General features: G+C 47.6%; 6 protein-coding genes across 6 annotated transcripts; 2 read left to right on the forward strand and 4 right to left on the reverse strand.

Annotated features, from left to right (window-relative positions):
- Positions 1-332: 332 nt before the first annotated feature.
- Positions 333-1862, reverse strand: N7487_002705 (T2 family ribonuclease; the record flags this gene model as incomplete). Its single annotated transcript, XM_056870452.1, has 6 exons — positions 333-446; positions 506-603; positions 677-916; positions 975-1167; positions 1236-1530; positions 1588-1862. The coding sequence occupies 6 exons, from the start codon at positions 1860-1862 to the stop codon at positions 333-335; spliced, it is 1215 nt and encodes a 404-aa protein (XP_056735236.1).
- Positions 1863-2264: 402 nt separating this feature from the next.
- N7487_002706 (RMD1 family protein) lies at positions 2265-3617 on the reverse strand (the record flags this gene model as incomplete). Its single annotated transcript, XM_056870453.1, has 2 exons — positions 2265-3227; positions 3285-3617. 2 exons carry the CDS (start codon positions 3615-3617, stop codon positions 2265-2267), a joined length of 1296 nt encoding a protein of 431 aa, XP_056735237.1.
- A 205-nt stretch (positions 3618-3822) lies between these two features.
- Positions 3823-7912, forward strand: N7487_002707 (CLH domain-containing protein; the record flags this gene model as incomplete). The annotated part of the gene is made up of 6 exons (XM_056870454.1): positions 3823-4134; positions 4189-4215; positions 4264-5228; positions 5281-5490; positions 5546-7554; positions 7629-7912. 6 exons carry the CDS (start codon positions 3823-3825, stop codon positions 7910-7912), a joined length of 3807 nt encoding a protein of 1268 aa, XP_056735238.1.
- Positions 7913-8511: 599 nt separating this feature from the next.
- Positions 8512-10914, reverse strand: N7487_002708 (uncharacterized protein; the record flags this gene model as incomplete). The annotated part of the gene is made up of 4 exons (XM_056870455.1): positions 8512-10508; positions 10592-10645; positions 10708-10776; positions 10839-10914. 4 exons carry the CDS (start codon positions 10912-10914, stop codon positions 8512-8514), a joined length of 2196 nt encoding a protein of 731 aa, XP_056735239.1.
- A 2926-nt stretch (positions 10915-13840) lies between these two features.
- On the forward strand, positions 13841-14674 carry N7487_002709 (alpha/beta fold hydrolase; the record flags this gene model as incomplete). The annotated part of the gene is made up of 1 exon (XM_056870456.1): positions 13841-14674. The coding sequence occupies one exon, from the start codon at positions 13841-13843 to the stop codon at positions 14672-14674; it is 834 nt and encodes a 277-aa protein (XP_056735240.1).
- A 2006-nt stretch (positions 14675-16680) lies between these two features.
- On the reverse strand, positions 16681-19189 carry N7487_002710 (grainyhead-like protein; the record flags this gene model as incomplete). Its single annotated transcript, XM_056870457.1, has 6 exons — positions 19125-19189; positions 18908-19051; positions 18539-18839; positions 18299-18516; positions 17041-18230; positions 16681-16985 (listed from the first exon to the last, which is right to left on the reverse strand). Exons 1-6 carry the CDS (start codon positions 19136-19138, stop codon positions 16681-16683), a joined length of 2172 nt encoding a protein of 723 aa, XP_056735241.1. The 5' UTR covers positions 19139-19189.
- Between the last annotated feature and the right edge of the window lie 1357 nt (positions 19190-20546).

A 20546-nucleotide genomic window follows, 5' to 3' on the forward strand; every position in this document is an offset into this window, starting at 1 on the left:
TACAGCGTAATGTAAAGAGGGCAAATACCTTCAAATCTATCAATGTACACCTAAAACTCGAAGTTGGAAATATTCGCTCAGAACAAAATGACATACTAAAATATAACCGTAAGCAACGCGCATTTCTATTTGGTATTTCTAATTATTCGAGCAATTCTGCTCGAAACAGTCGGTGACTGACAGTCTTCTCGCCCCATTCTATGCTGGGATTTCTGTGCAACTCTATCACATCCCGATATGCCTGCTCAATGACCTAATTTCCACTAGAGGCATAGGAAGGCAAAGCAATAGTGAATATGATCATCTACTTCGAAGTCCAGGTGATCTCAATCTCAATAGGCCGCCCCCCCTTGCGAAGCATACACATTACTTTGTGTACGCCCCTTGGGTGGACTGTCGGCATAGAAGGTAGTGTGATCACTGTAAGCGAGCTTACCATCCTTGGCCTATATGCAGTGTGAGGATTTGAAACGATATCTCGTAAAACGATTTGGGGTATACATACGGTGAACTCGCTTGCCGTGGTGACGTGGGGTCCGCAAGCAAGGGCGTCGCGCTCGAAGGCACAAGGCCCCTTGCTAGATTTCAGAGTAAATATATCATCTGCAAGATACAGTTTACTTCATGTTAGCAAACAATAGCAGAGGCATCATATGCGGAAAGCACATCTACGAACCGGAGATCTTTTCGGCTCGGAAAGTCGCACAGGTCCCTGACGAAAACCATGTTCCGTAGCTGATGATGCAACCATGCTTTCTGTTAAGCCTCTCCACAATCAAGTTACCTCGGCCTGTAAACGGAGTACCTGGTGACGTAGGCTCGGGGTGACCTATGGTCGTCGTATGGGTAGGCTCGTGGCGAGCATGCTTCAGTGGGTACTTGATTCCCCTAGAGGGGCAATTGGACTTCAGGCCATCTAGTCATCTTGTAAGCTTGCAATCTACCAGAGTGAGTAACTTTGAAGGTTGACCGACCTGGGCCTGCAGAGATGAATTCTCCCGATTGCAGACTTCCTGCGATGTTGAAATGGTACCAAACCTCATTGATGGCGCCGCTTCGACAACGAATAGTGACGGGGTTTCCATGGGCTTGTTCCAGCGCAGCTTCAATATCGGCAAGAGCATAGGTTCGTGTTTGGGATGGGATGATGCCGGCATTGGCCAGGAACTGATATATGGTTAGTTGTTTGATCCGAATATATATAGTTGGTCATTGATCGAGAGAATCAAACTAACCTCATGGGTGGGCAACTCCTTATAAACCTCAACAGTCTTGTCGAAGTAGTCCACAACCTCCTGTTGTGGTAGATAGTCCGAGTAGCAGTCTGGTTCCAGGGTGCTGACGCAAGTGCCGTGCTTGTTCCACTCATGTTGCCACAGATTGCTATCGTCACCACGGAAATCCTTCCAATACTCGCTCATGTATTCGAGCAAGTCTCCCCGGCCCGCATCAACTAGGATCAGAGAAATGTTGCTGTACTTGCGTCTGGAGTCGCAGAATTGGTCAAAGCCGCCGTTACAGTGATCGGGCCTGGAAGAGTTAGTTAGTTGTATACTAATTCAATCTGGAAATATAGTACAAACTCACCATAACCCATGGATAGTCCATGCGTCTTCAGGGCCAAGTGCAGGGTCGACATCCCAGAATTGCGTCTGTAGCATTTGACCGCCGGGGTAGTTGAAACAGCAGGTGTCTTGACCGTGGTAATTGGCTTGGCAACTTATTTCCGAGGCCGGGCACGACGAGGAAGTTCCGGGTTTTGCATTCTCATTTGAAGTTTGTGAAAGCCAGAGTGAGCCGACGGTCTTGAGGATCTTTTGGGGTCCAGGGATCCCCATGAACTGTTGTGATGATCCCCGCATCATCGATGGCAGCCGTTTGTGGTGATATCAGGGAACACACTTGTGAAATTGAAGCAGATGAAGAATATAACAATAGACAAGTAGATAAGTACTAGGATTGTCGTATTCAGAGGAGGGATAGGTATACTCAGGAGGCTACAAAGGTTGTCCGTGTACCGTCGGAGTCGCCTCGTGCGGAGTCTCATATGACTAAGCGCGGGGACAGCTGATAAGAGTCATCCGGGCTTTGTTTACTTGCATAACAGCAACCACATTCTGTATTGCACTCGTTTAAAGTTGAAGATGGTCATTCAGAGTAATATTCTTACATTCAAGAGTGGAGGGGTATCATAGTTGGTTGGTCCACGGCGGGCAAAATATTTCACTGACCTTGTGTCTGTCATTTTCTGGCATCAGGTGACTCTAGGCCTCCTGCCTGCGCGCCTCCTCCTGCTCATGTACTCTTTCTTTCCACAAACGCAATACTTCAAAGCCAACTTCAACGGCAATGAGCAGAATGATAATCCATTCGAGTCGGAGACCATGTGTCTCACTAAGGCGCTCCCGGAGTACACTTGCGATCTCTTGCGCATAGTCCATCTTCTCATTCAGCAGTTTGATGCGAATTCCAACATCTAAAGCTCTGCCAGCCTGCTCATAGTATCCTTCTAAGCCTAGCTCGTGGCGGCTGTCCCAAAATATATCAGGAAGAGAATCTGTGAGCTCGGAATAGAGATTGAGCTGTGCTCGGACACTAAGTAGCTGCCCAGTTTTGCGGAGGACAAAGTCTCGTGTAAAAGGAAGACGTGATCCTTGTGACAGGAGAGTCGGAATTGGCCGAGTCGATTCAAAATAACTTGAAAGAAGGCTCTCGAGGACAGCCAACTTCGTACTCCGGGCAAGACCCGAGGAAAAGGCAACCTTAGTCAACACCGTATCGACAGATTGTTGCCCCACTGGTGATCCCTCGGCATCCCCGTGGCCAGAGTTGGTTCCTAGTATAATTGTGTCCCCTTTGATCACACTGTTCTCCCGCTTCGGATCCTCCACGAATTCGAGGTCCTCGGTTTCCAATTCATCAACATGTGCACCTTCTGCTGCGGGCAAGAGAGTTCGTGTTGCTAGGAATGATGTGAATCCTTCCGGGAGCGACCACGCTACGACTGTACCAGAGGGAAACACAAATAAATCGCCCACTTCGTCGGATGATAGATCTGTGCTCGAGGGATTCGTCATGCGCTGTATGGAATCTAACGGTATCTGAACATGAACGACTTGTGGGAAGAGCCCCGTTTCCAACGGATCCGGTTCATATCCTCGTTCTTGTAAAATATCTCTGACTTTGCGGATGTTGAATTGCTCGGCTACAGCATAGGCAGTCACTGTCTAGAGACGCAAAACGATTAGTAGACGAAAATGGTAGAAAATCTCAGTTATGCCAACCTTAGTCCGATATAAACCTTGCTCTTTGAGGAGCGCCTTGGAGTGAATGCCATCCTTTGACCTCTGTGCCTCTACCGCTACTCGCCGCAATGAAGTGGGAGCTGCTGGTAACCTAGGCCCCCGTCGACGTTGCTTCTGGGAATCTGGAGAGAACTCAATCGGTTCATCGTTGTTGTTCTGTTTTTGTTTTAAGTGGGCATTGGATGAGAAGAAATCCTTCCGTCGGGGAAGTGCCAATGGAGGAGAGACGTGAAGGTATTGGGTCTGCGGTCGCGTAGGTAGCTGTAATAATGGGCGCTTGCAGCTCACGCAGACAAATGGCCTGGCAAACATTGTGTGTTTGAGGAACAAAAACACCAGTGGCTTGGTCGATGACATCGTTTTGCAGCCCGCGGCCCGATACCCAGCTTAGTCATGGAACCAAGCTCGGGGCCCTGACCTACCCCGGCTCAACTGTAGAACCACAGAATCCCGTTTCCAGCTTGTCGCATTCCACTTTAACCAGCTCGGGAGCTGCAGGCGCTGTGAGGGATTCGCCATGGACGCGCCTGGCGCGACACCGCCGGACGAAAGTGCCGTTCAGAGCACCCCCAAGCACGACACATCCATACGAACCAGTTCACCAACAGACACGACTGAAGGCGCCCAAGATAAGCACCAACGATACAATGACCACAGCTCTAGTAACAGTGATGACGAGGAAGAAGAAGAAGAGGCCGAGGAAGAAGATGAATCGGACGACGAGGATGAGGAGCCCCGCCTCAAGTACGCATACCTTACGAAGCACCTAGGATCAGTATATCGCAACGGGGATGCGACAAGCTCGTTCCTCGTAGCAGGAGATAAAATGGTATGTGTTTTTAGCGGAACCTATATTATGATAATGAGCTAACGATGTGCCTAGATCGTCGGGACACACAACGGGAACGTCGTAAGTTAGCCACACCAGCGCGCAGACATATGAGCTGATCCTGTCAAGCATGTTATGTCCTTGCCGCTTCTACAATCCCTCCGTGTATATCATGCACACTCAGCAAGTGTAACCTCAATATCGATATCGCCATTTCCACCTCCCCTCCCGAATCTTAGGCAAGACACCTTCAGCAAGCAGACCACAGAGGAATACAGACCATCCACGCGATCATCTAATACTACCGGCAGTATCCGTGGCCAAGGGAAACTGAGTAACCACCCAGCTGTCCCTCCCATACCATCGAATTCGATTTACATTGGAACCTCCTCAATTGATGGCCACGTGTGTATCTCGTCGCTGGTAGACCCCAAGGACGTGCAATTGCGCAATTTTGGTCGACCAGTCCAGTCTATCGCTTTGTCTCCAGAGTACAAAACTGATCGGACATTCCTGTCTGGTGGCCGAGCGGGCGAATTGGTTCTGACGACTGGCGGCCGTATTGGAGCGACCTCCAACTCGACAACAATGGGGGGTGCGGCCGCCACAGCGTCAAGTTGGCTTGGATCCATGGGCCTGGCATCCACTAGTGGAAAAGATACAATTATCCACAGCGGGGAAGGCACTATAAGCACAATCAAATGGTCACTTTCAGGAAAATATGTAGCCTGGGTCAACGAGGAAGGCATCAAGATCATGCGGTCAAATCTGCATCTGGATTCCTCGGAGACAGAATTTGCGTGGAAACGAATCAGTCATATTGATCGTCCAAATCGTCCCGGCTGGGATGAAATGGCAGGTGTTTGGAAAGCACGCGCAGAGTGGATTGACCAATCTGCTTTAGACAGTCGGGACAATCTCGATCCAAGTGACAACCCAGCAAGTCCAGAACTTCAGTTGACCGTGTCGACTGAGAAAGTGGAAAAGCTTGTCGTCGGATGGGGAGGAACTGTTTGGGTCATTGATGTCTACCCCGAAAGGGCAAGCAAAACATCGAAGGGCGAGAAATTGGGCTCTGCAGAGGTTGTTACAATGTAAGCTGGAGCTCGAACGCGTTGAATTATCCATCGCTAACTTTGAACACAGATTACGAACAGACTGCGTGGTATCTGGTATCTCATTGTATACGCCTCGTCTTCTTGTCATTCTTGCATATATGGAAACCGAAGGTGAAACTGCAAGTAACGGAAGAAGCAGTGGGACCCGGAATCGGAAAAAGGGCCTGGAACCGGAACTTCGTGTCATTGACATTGAAACCAAGGAAGAAGTCAGCGCTGATACACTTTCAGTAAACCGGTTCGAAGGTCTCTCGGCGTCCGATTATCATCTGAGTGTCTTGCCTCCGTGGAAGACCCCGGAGGGACAAGTCGTTCAGCGTGGTGCCCTGGGGGGCTCTTGGGTATGGGCTCTTGGATGCTACTATGTACCCTGCGCGGCTATTCAGCTCCGGGGCCAGCATCCGAAGTACCACAAGCAGTGGTGATAAGGGGTCTGGTAGGGTTGCTCCCTCCTTTATATCCAAACTCCATGCGGCCGAAGATGCCCTTCCGAAGGAGGTTCAGGAAGTTGCAGGTGCCCCTGGCGCCAAAATCTTTGTCCACAGCCCATACGACTGCGTTGTTGCAGTAAAAAGGGATCTGGCAGACCGTTTGTCCTGGCTTGACTCTCATGGCCAGTACGAGGATGCATGGCGTCTCGTCGATGAACATCCCGAAGCTGCGGGCTCGATACCTGACCTAGCCGAAGTTGTTTCCGTGGCTGCAGGAAGGTCTCAAACCAGTTTAGGTGAATTTTTTGCCGACGATCGATCATCTATCACAACGGCTGGTCGAACAAAAGTTTCTGCTGCTGAACAGGAAAAGGCTCGCCTTGGGGAACTTTGGATCAACCAACTTGTCAGCGAAGAGAAGTGGACTGAGGCTGCAAGCATTTGTGGCAAGGTCATCCGCGACGCCCCACGATGGGAACACTGGGCATGGACCTTTATCAAAAATGATAAAATTGACGAGATCACTTCGCAAATCCCGGTCGACTTAAATCCATCGTTGTCTTCTCGGATTTACGAAGCCATTCTTACTCACTATGTGTCACGAGACTTAGTCAAGTTCAAAGAACTCATCGAAATATGGCCATCCGATTTGTTTGATGCGAATGTGGTCACAGAAGCCATCGAAGCACAGGCGAAATCCGAATCAGTGCGCGCCGGGTCTGAGGAGTGGCGAATCCTCACAGATTGCCTCGCTAAGTTGTTCCTAGTAGGAGGACATCATCGCGAAGCCTTGCGTTGCTATATCCGATTGCAAGATGGAGATGCTGCTATGGCTTTGGTCCGGGAGCACCGCTTGCTTGACGCAGTCACTGATGATATACCGGCCTTCATTATGATTCGGGTTTCCAAAGAGCAGATGAAGTCAGCCACGAAATCCGAACTGGAGGAGTTGACTTCGGAGCCCACGCGGCTCCTTGTTAGTGAAGCATACACGGGAATTGTTCTCCCAGATACCGTGGTATCTCAGTTGATAGCCGCAAACCGGTTCCTGTTCCTCTATTTCTATCTCCGAGCGCTCTGGCGAGGCGAGTCACTACCGCACGACGCCTCTAAGCCCAGAAGGGGACGTGGAACCCATGCTCGGGATGCAGCCAGCAAGCTTGCTGCCGATGAAGGCAAAGCCCTGATTGATAACTTCGCCGATACGGCCGTTGAAGTATTTGCTGACTACGACCGGCCTCTGCTGATGGAGTTCCTCCAAACAAGCATATCATATTCATTCGAGAAAGCCACATCCATCTGCGAAGACCACAAATTCACACCAGAGTTGATTTTCCTCTTGTCGAAGATGGGCCAGACAAAGCGAGCCTTGAATCTGATTCTATCTGATCTCAAGGATGTTTCACAGGCCATTTCATTTGCGAAATCACAGGAGGATCCTGATCTATGGGAAGATCTGCTTGATTACTCCATGGACAAACCGAAGTTCATCCACGGTCTTCTAGTCGAGGCCGGAACGGCCATCGACCCGATAAAGCTTGTGCGTCGGATCCCGAGCGGGCTCGAGATTGAAGGTCTACGAGAGGGTCTCACTCGCTTGATCCGTGAGCATGATCTGCAAGCTAGTATCAGCCAAGGTGCGGCCAGGGTTATGCAAAGCGAGGTTGCACTTGGAATGGACTCGCTGCGTAAAGGTCAGCGCCGGGGAATCAAGTTCGATGTCATTGATGATAGACAGGAAGATTTCAATAAGACACCGACCGCAAAGACCCAAGCTCAAGATCAAATATCTGTGAGCAGTGGCGCGAAGAAATTCGGAGGCCCTGGACAAGGAAGATGCGGCGGTTGCAAAGCCGCCTTCCGGGAAAACGGTATGATCTTGACTAAACACCATTCCATATTTTATCCTCAAAAAAGAGCAATGCTAACAATAACTCTGCCACAGAGCGAGAAATCCTTGTTGGCTTTGCTTGTGGCCATATTTTCCATCTCTCCCACTTGCACGCAGATACATCACAGCCACAATCCAGCACGAATAGCCGTGACCGATCTGCAGATCTTACACCCCGAGCAATGTCTCCGGTTGACGAGACCCGATCTGCTACCGCATCTCGCACCGTTGGTCCTAAAGTCACGACGGCAAGAATCCTGCGGGACAAGATTGGTGATGGATGTCGGATCTGTGCTCTGACGAGAGATATTGAATCCCTTGGTGAGGTTGAGGTTTGAGCTCTGTTGGGGCAGGGAGATCTGTACCCATTCACGTCTGTCCTGTGTGTATACTCCATGTGCACATACCTATGCATTCTCCTTGTTTCTCTGAGATACCCTGGCTTTTAGCCAAGCTACTACACCCATTTGTTGGGGATATCAGTATTCATCCATTCTTTGAAGTAATTATACTGGCTATTGTGTTCATTTTACAAAGATGCGTGTTATGTTCAATGCTTTGGCTGCTCAATTACGTACGTAGTACTCTCTACTTATCTGTAATATTTGTTTCATGGCCGAAACATAACTACCCGAATGCATTGTTCGGCCAGCTCTTTTGTTTTTGGACTTCGTATTTGGCTGCAGATTACAGATTATAAGATATGTTGGACATAACCAATAGTGAACATTCTTAAAATTTGGAAAGCTATGCTTCAACTAGAATATTAGTCACTAATAAAATTTGCAAGATTAAGGGGAGCCAGTTGCGTCCCATAAAAAAAACCATGGGTTCATCAAATACCATCGCAAACACAATCATCGCATCAGGTACTATCCTTGCTACATCAGAAGATGGCTAGACTTGCTTCCTAACACGGGAAGAATGTGTGGCGTTCTCACAGAATCATGTGAAAGATATGAGAGAGGATAACCACAATGCTCAAGGTAAAAAGACGGCTGTCCATGATTCCAGCGGCATTGGCACTGTTGAAAACAGGAGAAGGGGAGTTAGTGCCACTGGAAGAAGTACCACGGGGAGATGGTGGGACAGTATCCTCCTGGGTGTGGGTAGGCTGTTGAGGAGGTGCAACTGAAACCTTGGACTCGGTTGTGGTACCCTCGGCCTCAGTCACCGCGGGCTTGGGAACAGTAGTGGTAGCCAGAGTGGTAACCTGCTGGGCAGGAGGAGCAGGAACCTTGACCACCGTGGTAGCCTCGACAGTGGTGGCGGGCGGAAGTGGGACCAGCTCAGTTGGCTGGATCACAGTAGTCACCACCTCAGTTGTCTCCTGTGGAGGGACACCAGGAATAGTTGGCTGTACAACGGTGGTCACAAGCTTCGTGGTCGTGTGCGGAAGTGGGACCAGCTCAGTTGGCTGGATCACAGTAGTCACCACCTCAGTTGTCTCCTGTGGAGGGACACCAGGAATAGTTGGCTGTACAACGGTGGTCACAAGCTTCGTGGTCGTGTGCGGAAGTGGGACCAGCTCAGTTGGCTGGATCACCGTAGTCACCACCTCAGTTGTCTCCTGTGGAGGAACACCAGGAATGGCCGGCTGTGCAACAGTGGTCACAAGCTTCATGGTCGTGTGCGGAAGTGGGACCAGCTCAGTTGGCTGGATCACCGTAGTCACCACCTCGGTTGTCTCCTGTGGAGGGACACCGGGAGCAGTGGGCTGGAGCACAGTAGTCACCAACTCAGTGGTGGTCTGCGGAACAGGAGCTGTGACCGGGATCGGAGTCACAGAGACAGTAGTAGTCTCCGCAGGGATGGTGGTGTACACCTTGGTACTGATGCATTTGGTGGTCTCAGTGCAAGGGATCTCAACTGTGACAGTGACCTCTTCAGTGGAAACCGGGACAGGAACGGGAACAGTTATCTCCGAAGGCAGGGTGCTGGTGGTGAGAACCTTGGTGCTGAGACACTTGGTAGCCTCGGTGCAAGGAACCTCAATGGTGATGGTGATCTCAGTGGTCACTGGGGTAGGGGCCAGCTCAGTTGAGTTGAGGCAAGGAGACGTGGTGTAATATGTGGTCACATCAGTTACAGTACTAGGAGCCTGGGGAAGAGTTGAGTTTGTGTACGTGATTCCAGTGGTACCAGGGACAGGAACCACATTGGTAGGACGAGAAGATGTAATGGACCCAGTAGTTACTTCAGAAGTAGCTCCAGGAATATCGGTGGTACCAGGCACAGGGGACACTTCCGAGGAGGAAGAGCAAGGCAACGAGATCGTCTCGGTGGTGAGCTCGGTAGCAGTGCCGGGGATTGCAGAAGTGGTGTGGCCCTCAGCAGTGGTGGCAGAAACAGGAGCCACGCTGGTAGCATTGGGAAGAGATGAAGAAATCGACTCGGTGGCAGTGGCAGTAACCGTGGAGGATTCAGCGTTGGTTACAGAACTGCTTCCAGTGGACACCTCAGTAGTACTGGGCACTGGAGTCTGAGTTCCGGGTACGGAAGACTGCGAAGTCACAAAAGTGGTACCAGGTGTAGGAGTATAGGTTGTACCGGGCACAGAAGACTTGGTAGTTACTTCAGTAGTTCCGGGAACAGAACTGTGAGGGCCAGCAGGCACAGATGACTGCGTAGTCACCTCAGGAGTGCTGGACACAGGAGCCTGAGTAGTAGTGGCAGGCACTGGAGTCTGGGAGGAAACTGGTGCAGTCGGCTGAGAAGACACCTCGGGGGCGTTAGACACAGAAGTCTGAGTTGTAACAGGCACAGTAGACTGAGAAACACCAGGTACAGGGGTAGTGACCTGAGCCGGAACGGGAGTAGTAGACTCCATGGTGAGAGGTGTAGTAGATTGCTCAGTGGTGCAAGGAACATCTGTGGTGACAGTTATGGTCGGCTCCTCATGACCGCAGGTAGTGTGCGTGACAGTGACAGTGACTGGTATCGAGTTAGTTCTTAGTCTGATGAAAGGCTCGGGAATTGAAAACTCCCCGTGTAGAGGATGAGGAGCCTAGACTTACTCAGTTCAGAAGCGCGAACAGCACGACCAAACAAGGCGCGAGGCAAAATATTGACTGTGAAGATTGATCAGCAACGGTAGATTCCAAGGTAGACCTAAACCGTGAGATTGACTTACCTTGACCAAACTGGTACTGCTCCCCAGTGTGGGGGTCCTGAAGAAAGACCGTCTCGATGTCATGGCATTCTGTTCAATGACAAGGTCAGTAGGTAATCAAAATTTAGCCAGTTATGGGTTATGAGACATACCAGCCGAGGCAGCGACCATGGTCACCAGAGTGGTGACCATAGCCAGAAGCAACTTGAAACGCGTCCAAGCTGCCATCTTGGCGAAGACGAAGGTTAACAAACGAATGTGAAGTGATGACTTGATGGAATAACCAAGCAATCGATGAAAACGAAGGTGAATGTAGAAAGGGGGAACGAGTGTGAAGTGGAAGAGGAGAAAAAAGAAGAGATAAGAAAAGAAAGTGGGAGTTGGGGGAAGAAATAGTAAACAAAGTCACCACCATCTTGAGGAAGGAACGGTGCCCGTGACTACGAGGGAACACGTGCTGGTTTCTGATTATGTGCTTTCCATCTTTGCCCAGGTGAAGTAAAACAGACAAGGAAGTCACGACTGCCACTTATGCCTATGGTGAAGGTACTTGATATGGCAGTACTCCTGAAATATAATTCGAACATCACACCTCTATGTGTGACTCGAATAGAACTTTAAACTGGATGCACCGGCAACCTTAGGTGTACAACCTGAGTGAGACAGTCTAAATCTAGTTCTTTGACGGAAGTGGATGTAAAAGAAAAGGCCTTTTGCCTAACATCGGGGGGTTTCGTTCGGTAGAATCATGCCGTGGGCGACAGTAAAGGGCTTCATGTCCGGCTTCAGCACAGGGATCGACTCAAAACCAGCCCCCTACGACTCTCGGATGAACAGAATCATTTCTATAAGAGGCTGGGGTATCACAGACAATGGTCTATGTGTCACATTAATAAGACCACAAGGTAAACAGGCATAGCTATATTTCCATTATTGTGGTCAGGCCATAGAGGTCCCGAACTAAGTTTGAATATAAGACAAAGTAACAAAACATTGCCAGGGGATTAACTTTATAAAATTATATTTGAAGTAACGATTAATATGGGCATGACAACCTAAATTTAGGCCAGACACTGTGAGAAGGCTGAGTCGGAAGTGGGATATCATTTTAGCCTTGAAAGTTGTTGATTATTAGCAAGTCTAGAACAGAGTTCTATTTGAACTTAACAGCCCAATATCAGTGCGAAGGATGATCTATGTTATACTTTCAGTTCAGGGGCAATGGTGACACAACTTAGGGCAAGATTTATCAGGTGGGATTGCAACGATATAATCACGTCAGCAACTAAGCAACCATGGATAGATCGGTATCATTTGAACTTTATAAGCACAATGTCAATGTTGACTGTGAGAAAGATAAGATCTAACTAGGTTAAGTACAACATATATATACTATAGACACAAGGTACGTTCCCATAAGCAATGCCTAGCCAAACTAAATACCCACTATAAAAAGCGACAAATGCCGAGCATAGTCCTAGCCGTTAGATAGATACTCGGATGAAAAAGAGAAAAAGAAGTAAAAAAGAAAAAGGTCCAATCAGGGACATCAGGGACATCAGTCAAAGTGGCAAACGATATTCAAACGCTTGATACACTCCGGCTACCGAAAAATACTAGTGGATACAGATACATACGTAAACGTATTTCTGAGGTACCCGGCAGATGGGTATATAACCGGAATCCCCTATACCCAAAGGAGCGGTCACGTACCGGGACGACCCGCGCAGAGAAAACGCGAAAGTGGAAATTATTGATTTTTGCCCCGCCCCTAAAGAACGCTATGACATCATATTGCTTTTGTGTGGAATGCTTAGGAATCCAAGTAGAAGGAGTTTGAAATACTTAATTTGTGGGTGTCTGATTAAGGATACTAATTAAGATACACCGAGTTTTTCACATTGTACAATACATATGACAAGTAGGCATGCATGCCTAGTTCCCACCAAAGTCGATCCTTGCCCCTAATTACTATCATACATATATGTAAGCCACCCCAACACGGCTACGTTTTTGTCATAGGCAATAATCCCGCCAGAATGCCATGCAGTAGAAGTGATTCAGCATCTGCAGCTATCTACAGCTATTTGAATGACAAGCGCTCAGACTATCATGCCGTGCATTCTACGGCATATGACTTGAGAAGGTTTCCAACCAGTATTTTAGGAGCATTCACTTCATTATTACAAGCGATAATCAGCGTGAACTAGAAAATCTCGCTGAATTGAATGGTATTTGGGAATGACTTCAAGAGCTGTGGGCAACACTAACCCCGTTTGGGAGTTTCCATGCATAGAGTGAAAGTAAAATGTTTGACTTAGCTCCATCGGAGAATTGTCAACGGGTAGGTAACAGACCAAAGGTTCGTTATGCTATATATATGAAGCTGTAGTCGTAGATAGCTCGAGGTTCCTAAAACCAAAAGCTTTGGTCACTACACTTTGAAGGCAGCTTAATATAGGTTCAACTCTTTGGCCCTATTAAGACACCCCCAAGCGCTTAGCAAGACTAAGAACTAGGAAGTTATCTAATTGTAATTCTGATCACTATGGTCTTGCCGCTCTGAAAAACCCCATTCCTCATTGCAATGTAGTTCTCTTCTTTCTATGACCAGGAGAATCTTTATGTTCGTATAGCTCGATGGTCAAGGAAATAGCTGCAGTTTTACTCAGTGATCAAGAAGCGACAAGAAGTAAGAAATAAGACAGGAAAGGAAAAAGAAAAGTTGCGAGGCAGATAATATCTAGTACACATGTGAGCTGGGGCGCTTTTTAAAGTATGTAGTTATTCCATGTAGTCGATCAGGAGGGGTAGATAGATAACCAGGTACATATATTAAAAATATGAAATGCTCAATAAATATTCGAGATATACCCCTCCTCAGCTCAACCAAATCTTTTAAATTTTTTTACGAGTCTTTGGTGGTTGAACAGTGTTGGGTTTTTAGGACACATCTAAAACACGCGATGTTATCGGCTCGCTTGTATTATCCACTCCAGGCTTACGCCATAAGGGGTACGTTACGATAAGAGCAGCACTTTGTCAGCACTATAAGATGGCGTGATTGGGAACAATTTGTACCCCTCTAGGAAATCAACTGCTCTAGTCCCTGCTCATATATGTATAAAATCACTACTATACACTCAGTAACAAAATGGCATCTATCCTATCTGCACATGAAATAGGCGAAGGCCTTCCCGTTTTAATAATCCATGGATGGCAGATGGAGGGAAAAGGCGAGGAGGTGGACTTCGAGCCGATCTTCAACAAAACACCTGGACTTCGCCGCATTTACGTGGACCTTCCAGGCATGGGCGCAACACCCGCGGATAATGTCAAGGATCTGGATGAGATCTACCATCGCCTTGTTCAATTCATTGATTCTCGACTTGGGAGCTCAAGATTCCTACTTGTCGGCTCATCATGTGGCGGCTACCTTGCCCGTGCGATAGCTCAGAAATATATTGATCAAGTCGATGGTTTGCTTTTACGGGTACCACTCATTGAGCCCAAGGACAGCATGCGCGATCTCGACACTTTCAGCCCTTTGGTTGCAAACGAGCAACTCATGTCGAACCTGCCAGCCGAGGATAAGAAACTGTTTAGAAACGTTCTCATCCAAACGCCTGCTTATGTTAAGACTTTAAAGGCAAAATATGAGGAAGTTTATATTCCAGCGGAGAAGGCAGCAGACAATGAGGCGTTGGATCCGATCCGAGCTGATCCAAATCGTTATCAGTTATCTTTTTCGTTGGATGATAAAAGTGCCAAGTTCTTTGCACCCACACTTGTTGTATGTGGTCGACAAGATGACAATGTGGGCTATAGAGACAGCCTTCGATTGCTGGAGCTCTATCCACGATCAACCTATGCTGTTCTAGATCGTGGTACGCATGGACTTCCTATCGATGAGACTGGGCTTTTTGAAGCTCTTGTTCATGATTGGATAATCCGGGTTGAGGAGTGGCGGGGTCGCACGGACAGCTAAGGGGATAGCAGCTCGGGGAGGCTTGAAAAAAGCTCGGGAAGACCCGAAACATTTGGGCTCATGCTGTCCAACTCCAGGGTGGATCAGAAAACCGGACACCTCAGGCTGCTTAGGGACGTGCTCAATTTCCTCAGTGTGAAAAAGTGGCGAGTGGTGAGCACTAAAATTGGAAGGGAGGGCCAAGAATTGCTAGACATTGTTCTGTATATATGTACGATATTACTTGAAATCTAGTCCAGTGTTCGGCAGTCTCGTTATAAACTCGGAATTGTTTTCCTCACGAATCAAAGATATGTTCTACCAGAAGGCCTATTAGAGAGAGTGATTTCATTATTGTGGGGTATTACTTCGAGGTCGATACATAGGGATTTAGACACTTATAGCATTTGGGTCGGATATCTCTACTCGGGATAGAGATATCACTGACTGTTGCCCGAGAAAAAGGAAAGAAAGATCAAATACAGAAATTAAAAAAAGCACAATATTTTTCTCGATTTAGCTGACATTCCAGGCCTAGAGCATCCATAGATACGATCTCGAAATGGACTCAAATACTCCATACCTCTCGCTCTCGGGATCTGGAGGAAGATCATCACGAAAACGAGAAAGAGATACATCTGCAATGCAACCGATTTTAAGCGTCGCAAGCCTAGATTACAAAAGAAGTAAGAAAAAGAGGGGTGAAAAAAAGCCAAAGAATGTATGTACTCTACGATCTACTGCGTACGTAGAAATGAGTGCTCGATCTGGAACACGACCGAAATTGAGACCCAAGGGGGTGAGTCCCGAACCGAAAAGCCAATTGGACATTGGCTTGAGGGCGGCAGGGCGGCAGGGCGGCTTCAGAGCCGTCCAATAAGAGGTCTCACATGTACCCGATGCAGTGGTTGGGATCTTCATGGGACCATCCATGGATGGGCAGTTCTCAACGGCTCTCTACCAAGTTGCTGGGAACCGGGGAGTGGATTACCACGACGTCCACGGGTGTTATCCATGGATGTTGGCTTTTTTTCGTGGTCGTGAAAGCCACAGTCCGTGCGCTTCTGGGTCGATGTGGAATGATTTGTGGGCCTTGATGCGTTCATTGCTTTCGTTCTTTTCTGCCTGCTCGGCACGGCAAACCCGATTTGGGGGTTGCGAGCGTCAATCATTATCGGTTAACGTGGCGGTTTTTCAATGCCAAGAATTAGTGACCAAACGCATGATGGTTCCAAGGTTCTTTTAAGTTGGTGGCTTTATTGCTGTGGTTGATGAGGCTTAACAACTTAGTATTAGTGATATCTTGTGCTCAAGGATAAAATACGGCTTCTACATGTAAGATAATTGAGGTAGCAAGGTCATCGTATTCTGCACTTGCATCAGTGTAGCTGACTTGTAGTCTCGTCCTCAGGCAGCTATCTATATTAAATGATCCAAATTCCGTAGATATGCACATGGCATAGACGTGGATAGAGATCGCATAAAAGTCGAACGCTCAGCGGGTAAGAACCAGCAACCAGCAACCAGCAAAAAAGAAAAGAAAAAGAAAAAAAGAAAGAGAAAATTGGTTAATGTCGAGTGAAAAGACGTGGAAAATCAAAAATGGAACAGGGTATCAACCTCGTATGCTCGGCCCTCGACCAGATCCAAATAATAACCATAACAGACAAAGATATCAATAGTTCCATACCCCATCGACTCATATACCGTCGTGGATAAGCAACGCTAAAGTGGAACAAAGAGATGTTAAAAAAATCAAGAAACATAGCGTAACAGGGTATCGTTGCTCGGAGACTCGTTTATTATCCCCATGTACAACGCCCCGTAGAAAGGAGAAACTGAATGCCAGCCCATTGAGAAAGGAAATATAAAAAACATAAAACGAGAAGAAGAGTGCAACCCATGCGCTCAAGATGGCGAATTCGTGTACTGCAGACCAGAGGCGAGTCGAAGAGAAAAGGTACTTTTGTATTATGTTCGAATTTGAGAGGCGAATGGCATGGCTTTGAGATGTATGCAATGTGGTTTTAATATGTTAATTTGATCTCCAAGGGGTGTCCGGAAGCACTGCAATTGGGACCTGGTGTTTCGGAGATGTCGACGATCATGTCTTGGCCCTCTGGAAGCTGGCAGACCACCTCGTCATCCACTATGACTCGCATGCCTTTGTCATGGACATGCACGATATTTGAGACTCGCATCGGATCAATGTGATATTTCTCGGTAATTTTCCTCACAAGATCTCGAGCGGTGCGTTCCGTCAAATAGATTGCACGGTAGTAGTCCTCTGCGCGCTTCGCATTTCCAGTGTATCGAACATAAAAGCATGCGACTGTGAAGAAAATTAGTAAACATATTAACGATCGGGTTGCGCTTGCAGAACTTACTCGGCTTGGGAGGGCGTTCGGCCGGAGGTCGGTAGGTCAAGTCTACACCCACGGCCTCTATGAAGCCCCTAGAGACTTGATCGCCAGCAGGGATTCTCTGGATGGTGGTTGGGCACTTTGCTAATCTGAGTGTTTGTGTAGGCGGCGAATTCGAAGAAGAGGTATTAGTGTTGGGCGGCGAAGGCATCATTGACTCCAATTCACGTGTGCTTGAACGGCTCATATTTCCATACTGAGGGGAATCGCCGTCGGCGGATAGCTGAATGGGATATAAGTCGGGATCGTCGAATGTTTCACCGCGTAAGCCGAAGATGCTCACTGAGCGAGTAGATGAGAACATCTCTTGCATTGTAGTCAACTTGGCTTGGAGATCATCCTCCAAGGAGACTTTCTCTGGAGGAACATCGTCCGAGTCTACCGACCAAGTTCGCTTGTGGGTCGAAGACTTCATAAGATTGTCGGATCCCTTTGCAGTAACAGGAGCGTTGCTTCCCCGTTTGCGCTTCGCGAATCCACCACCCATCTCCGCTTGGGAGACTTGCTGCTTAAGTTTATCAATGGTCTTCCTGACATGGGCAACGTCATTGGACAGCTTCCGCTCGGCACCATGATCCCGGAAAAGCTTTACTTTGCAGTAAGACAGCTCCGTATCCCGTGATACGCCTGTCTCCTCGCCCGGGGACAAAAGCTCGGTTTTGGCGCACAGTCTGACAGGAATTCCCTTCACGCCTTTAGAGTGGCTGAAATCCGTGGAAAGGAAATTAAACCGCACGGGAATGTTGCAATCGGATGCACCGCTCGCTGGATTAGCAGTCCAAGTGACGCAGAAACCGTCGACCGATATACTCTCGACTTGCACCTGTCGATTCCGGTGTGCATCACTGCCACCTTGTAACGGATCCACATATTCAACAGCTAATAATTTTCCGCCCCGTTGATGGGCTTCTGTAGTACCACGGCCTTCCTTCCATAGTTGCCAACATGTTGCCGGTTTCGCTCGCTGTTCTCGCTCTTCGAAGGAAACGCGGACAAATGTTCTATATCGAAGCAGTTCGTGGTTGATCATTGGTGGGTTCGTGTCAATAACTGAGATATTGTATGCTTGGCCCTTATTGAGATACGTCACGGGAATTTCACTCAAGTTCTTCACCATGGCGGTCGGTGCTCGGAGGGAAACATTGAAGCGGAATCTAGAGCGTGATAAAATGCGGTTAGCGTTGAACAGAAATTTACCTTTGAACAAATCATTTTAACTCACTTTTCGCCCTTGGCATAGGACATGTCACCAGCCATTTGAGCCGAAAAGTCCGTAGAAGCCGTCACGTTGGATGCCGTTTCGGCTTGTACACCATTTAGAGAAGAATCATCGAGAGTATCATCCATAGCGTCATATGAGGTGTCGCGGTGCATAAATGCGCTTGGTGCATATGACGGCTGCTGTGCGTATTGGTTCATGTCATGTACTGGATTCATGAACTGCGGATGGAAGGGCTCAAACCCATTGCTGTGGTGATTGTGTATAGCTGGCATGCCCCCCCAGCGGGGTCATCAGGTGCATCCCGGTTGGAGTATGCAAATCGCCAGCCTGATTATGGAACATGGCACCCATTCCCGAAGAAGTTGGAGTATAGAAGCCTGGATGTTGGTTGACAAGAGGCATCATGGAAAATGAGGCTGATTCCATCCATGAGGGCGTCAACCCTAGTTCGTGCATATTTCGGGGAGTGCGGTCGTTGTTGGTGATTGGGAACTTGATACCATGAGTCTCCTCCATTTTCACATCGTTGTTCTCGGCCATTCTAACAAGAATTGCTTTGTTAGTTTCGATTAAATGCATTTCACCCAGTGGAATACATGATATACATACCTCGATGCCATCAAAGGTTCACCTGCCCTCACATTGCGCGGGTCTCCGGTTGGCCCACCCTCGCTGTCTCGCCGAGGGACAATGTCTGAAAATGCTTGCTGGAAGCGAGTGATGAACTCGCCATCCGGCTTTCGAGCGCTTTTGCTGTGCAGAAAGAATGTAACGTTAGAAATGAAACCACTATATTATTCACAACTTAAAGCGTTAGAAAACTCACCGGCTGTTAAACATTATTTATTTTATCAATGCTTCGCTTGACCCGGGATAGTAAAGAAAAGAAACAAAGGTGGCCACCTGTAAATTGGTGGCCCACTCCCAGTAGAGTCAGATGTACTCTATCTGGTCTTCAATTTGAAGTGGATTTATCGAGATTGTGGGCGTGCGGATGTCGTATGCGGCGTTCGATGGGTTTGAAGTTATCCGGAGCCTTGCGTCGAGAGAAAGGATCTATGAAGAATTTCGTCTGAAGGAATGCGCAAATGACTAGATGGGGTGTGCAAAATGAAGTATGCCACGGAAGCTCGCGGGACTGAATAAAAACGGTGAAGGTAAATAAAGTATAAGGTCGAGCCCAAAACAATGTTTAAAATAGTAATGGAATAATTTTCCTTCTTATAGGAGATTGGAGGAAATGTATAATTGGAGAGACGAGGGGTGGAGGGGAGATGACGATGTTTTAAAGGGAGAGGGGGAGAAGGAATAGTAAGGATGGCACGGTCGATGAAGCCCTCCAATGAAAGATGTATAAAGAGATCCCACAAAACTGTCATAGAGCCACAGTGGACTTTTTAACAAAAAGGGGGGTCCATTGGATGTGCTCGGAAGATTTTAAGAGGAGTTATGATCTCGGGAAGAGGAAAGCTGTCGCCACCTAGGACCGATAAGAACAGACCACTTTTGGTAAGAGGCGTTTTCTTTTTTCTTTTTTTCTTTTTTTTTAAAAAAAGAGAAGAAAAAAAGACCTCTCCAAATGGTCGAACTACTAAATAAATTGTATAATATATTTGGCTACGAATAAAATGATTGGCAACAACAGAAATAAATTATGGGGTAAAGGAAAAGGGCCCCGGGGGGCACTTACCGAGCTACGGAAAGCCGTGCAGGTATAAGTGGGGAAAACAAATACGAGAACGAGCTGTAAATTTACCGTATTATATATATTCAATGTTTCCTGATCCCATACGCTTTCTATTGTATCTATGCTCGATACAATATACATACGTAGGTAGACATATATTGTAGACTACATAATAACATATACCAGCTGGAAACATTTCATAGTTCGCCATTTGTACTATACGATCCATGGTTCCCTATTCCTAGCATATACACCCGTGGTCTATTGCCAGACATGCGTATACCTACCTCACTGGCGCCAGCAGGTAGCATAGAATTTTCTCAATATGACTTATTCACGGGAACTTGGAACCATTTCCTTATTGGGTAATATCACTTTGTAGCAATGGCTATACCCAAGCAGAGTGTTTAGGACTTTGTACATGCCAACGTTTGTAGTCTTGATCTAATACGATAACCATCATTTATTGTTCGAGACTTCAAATGCGTCAACGTCATAATATATATCTAAAGTCTGACCTCATAACATGGCGTACATTGTACAACATACAAAAGTACATCG

Source organism: Penicillium crustosum (genome assembly GCF_028827405.1).
Source record: "Penicillium crustosum strain IBT 35664 chromosome Unknown utg000001l_segment0_segment0, whole genome shotgun sequence".
Classification (NCBI taxonomy): domain Eukaryota; kingdom Fungi; phylum Ascomycota; class Eurotiomycetes; order Eurotiales; family Aspergillaceae; genus Penicillium; species Penicillium crustosum.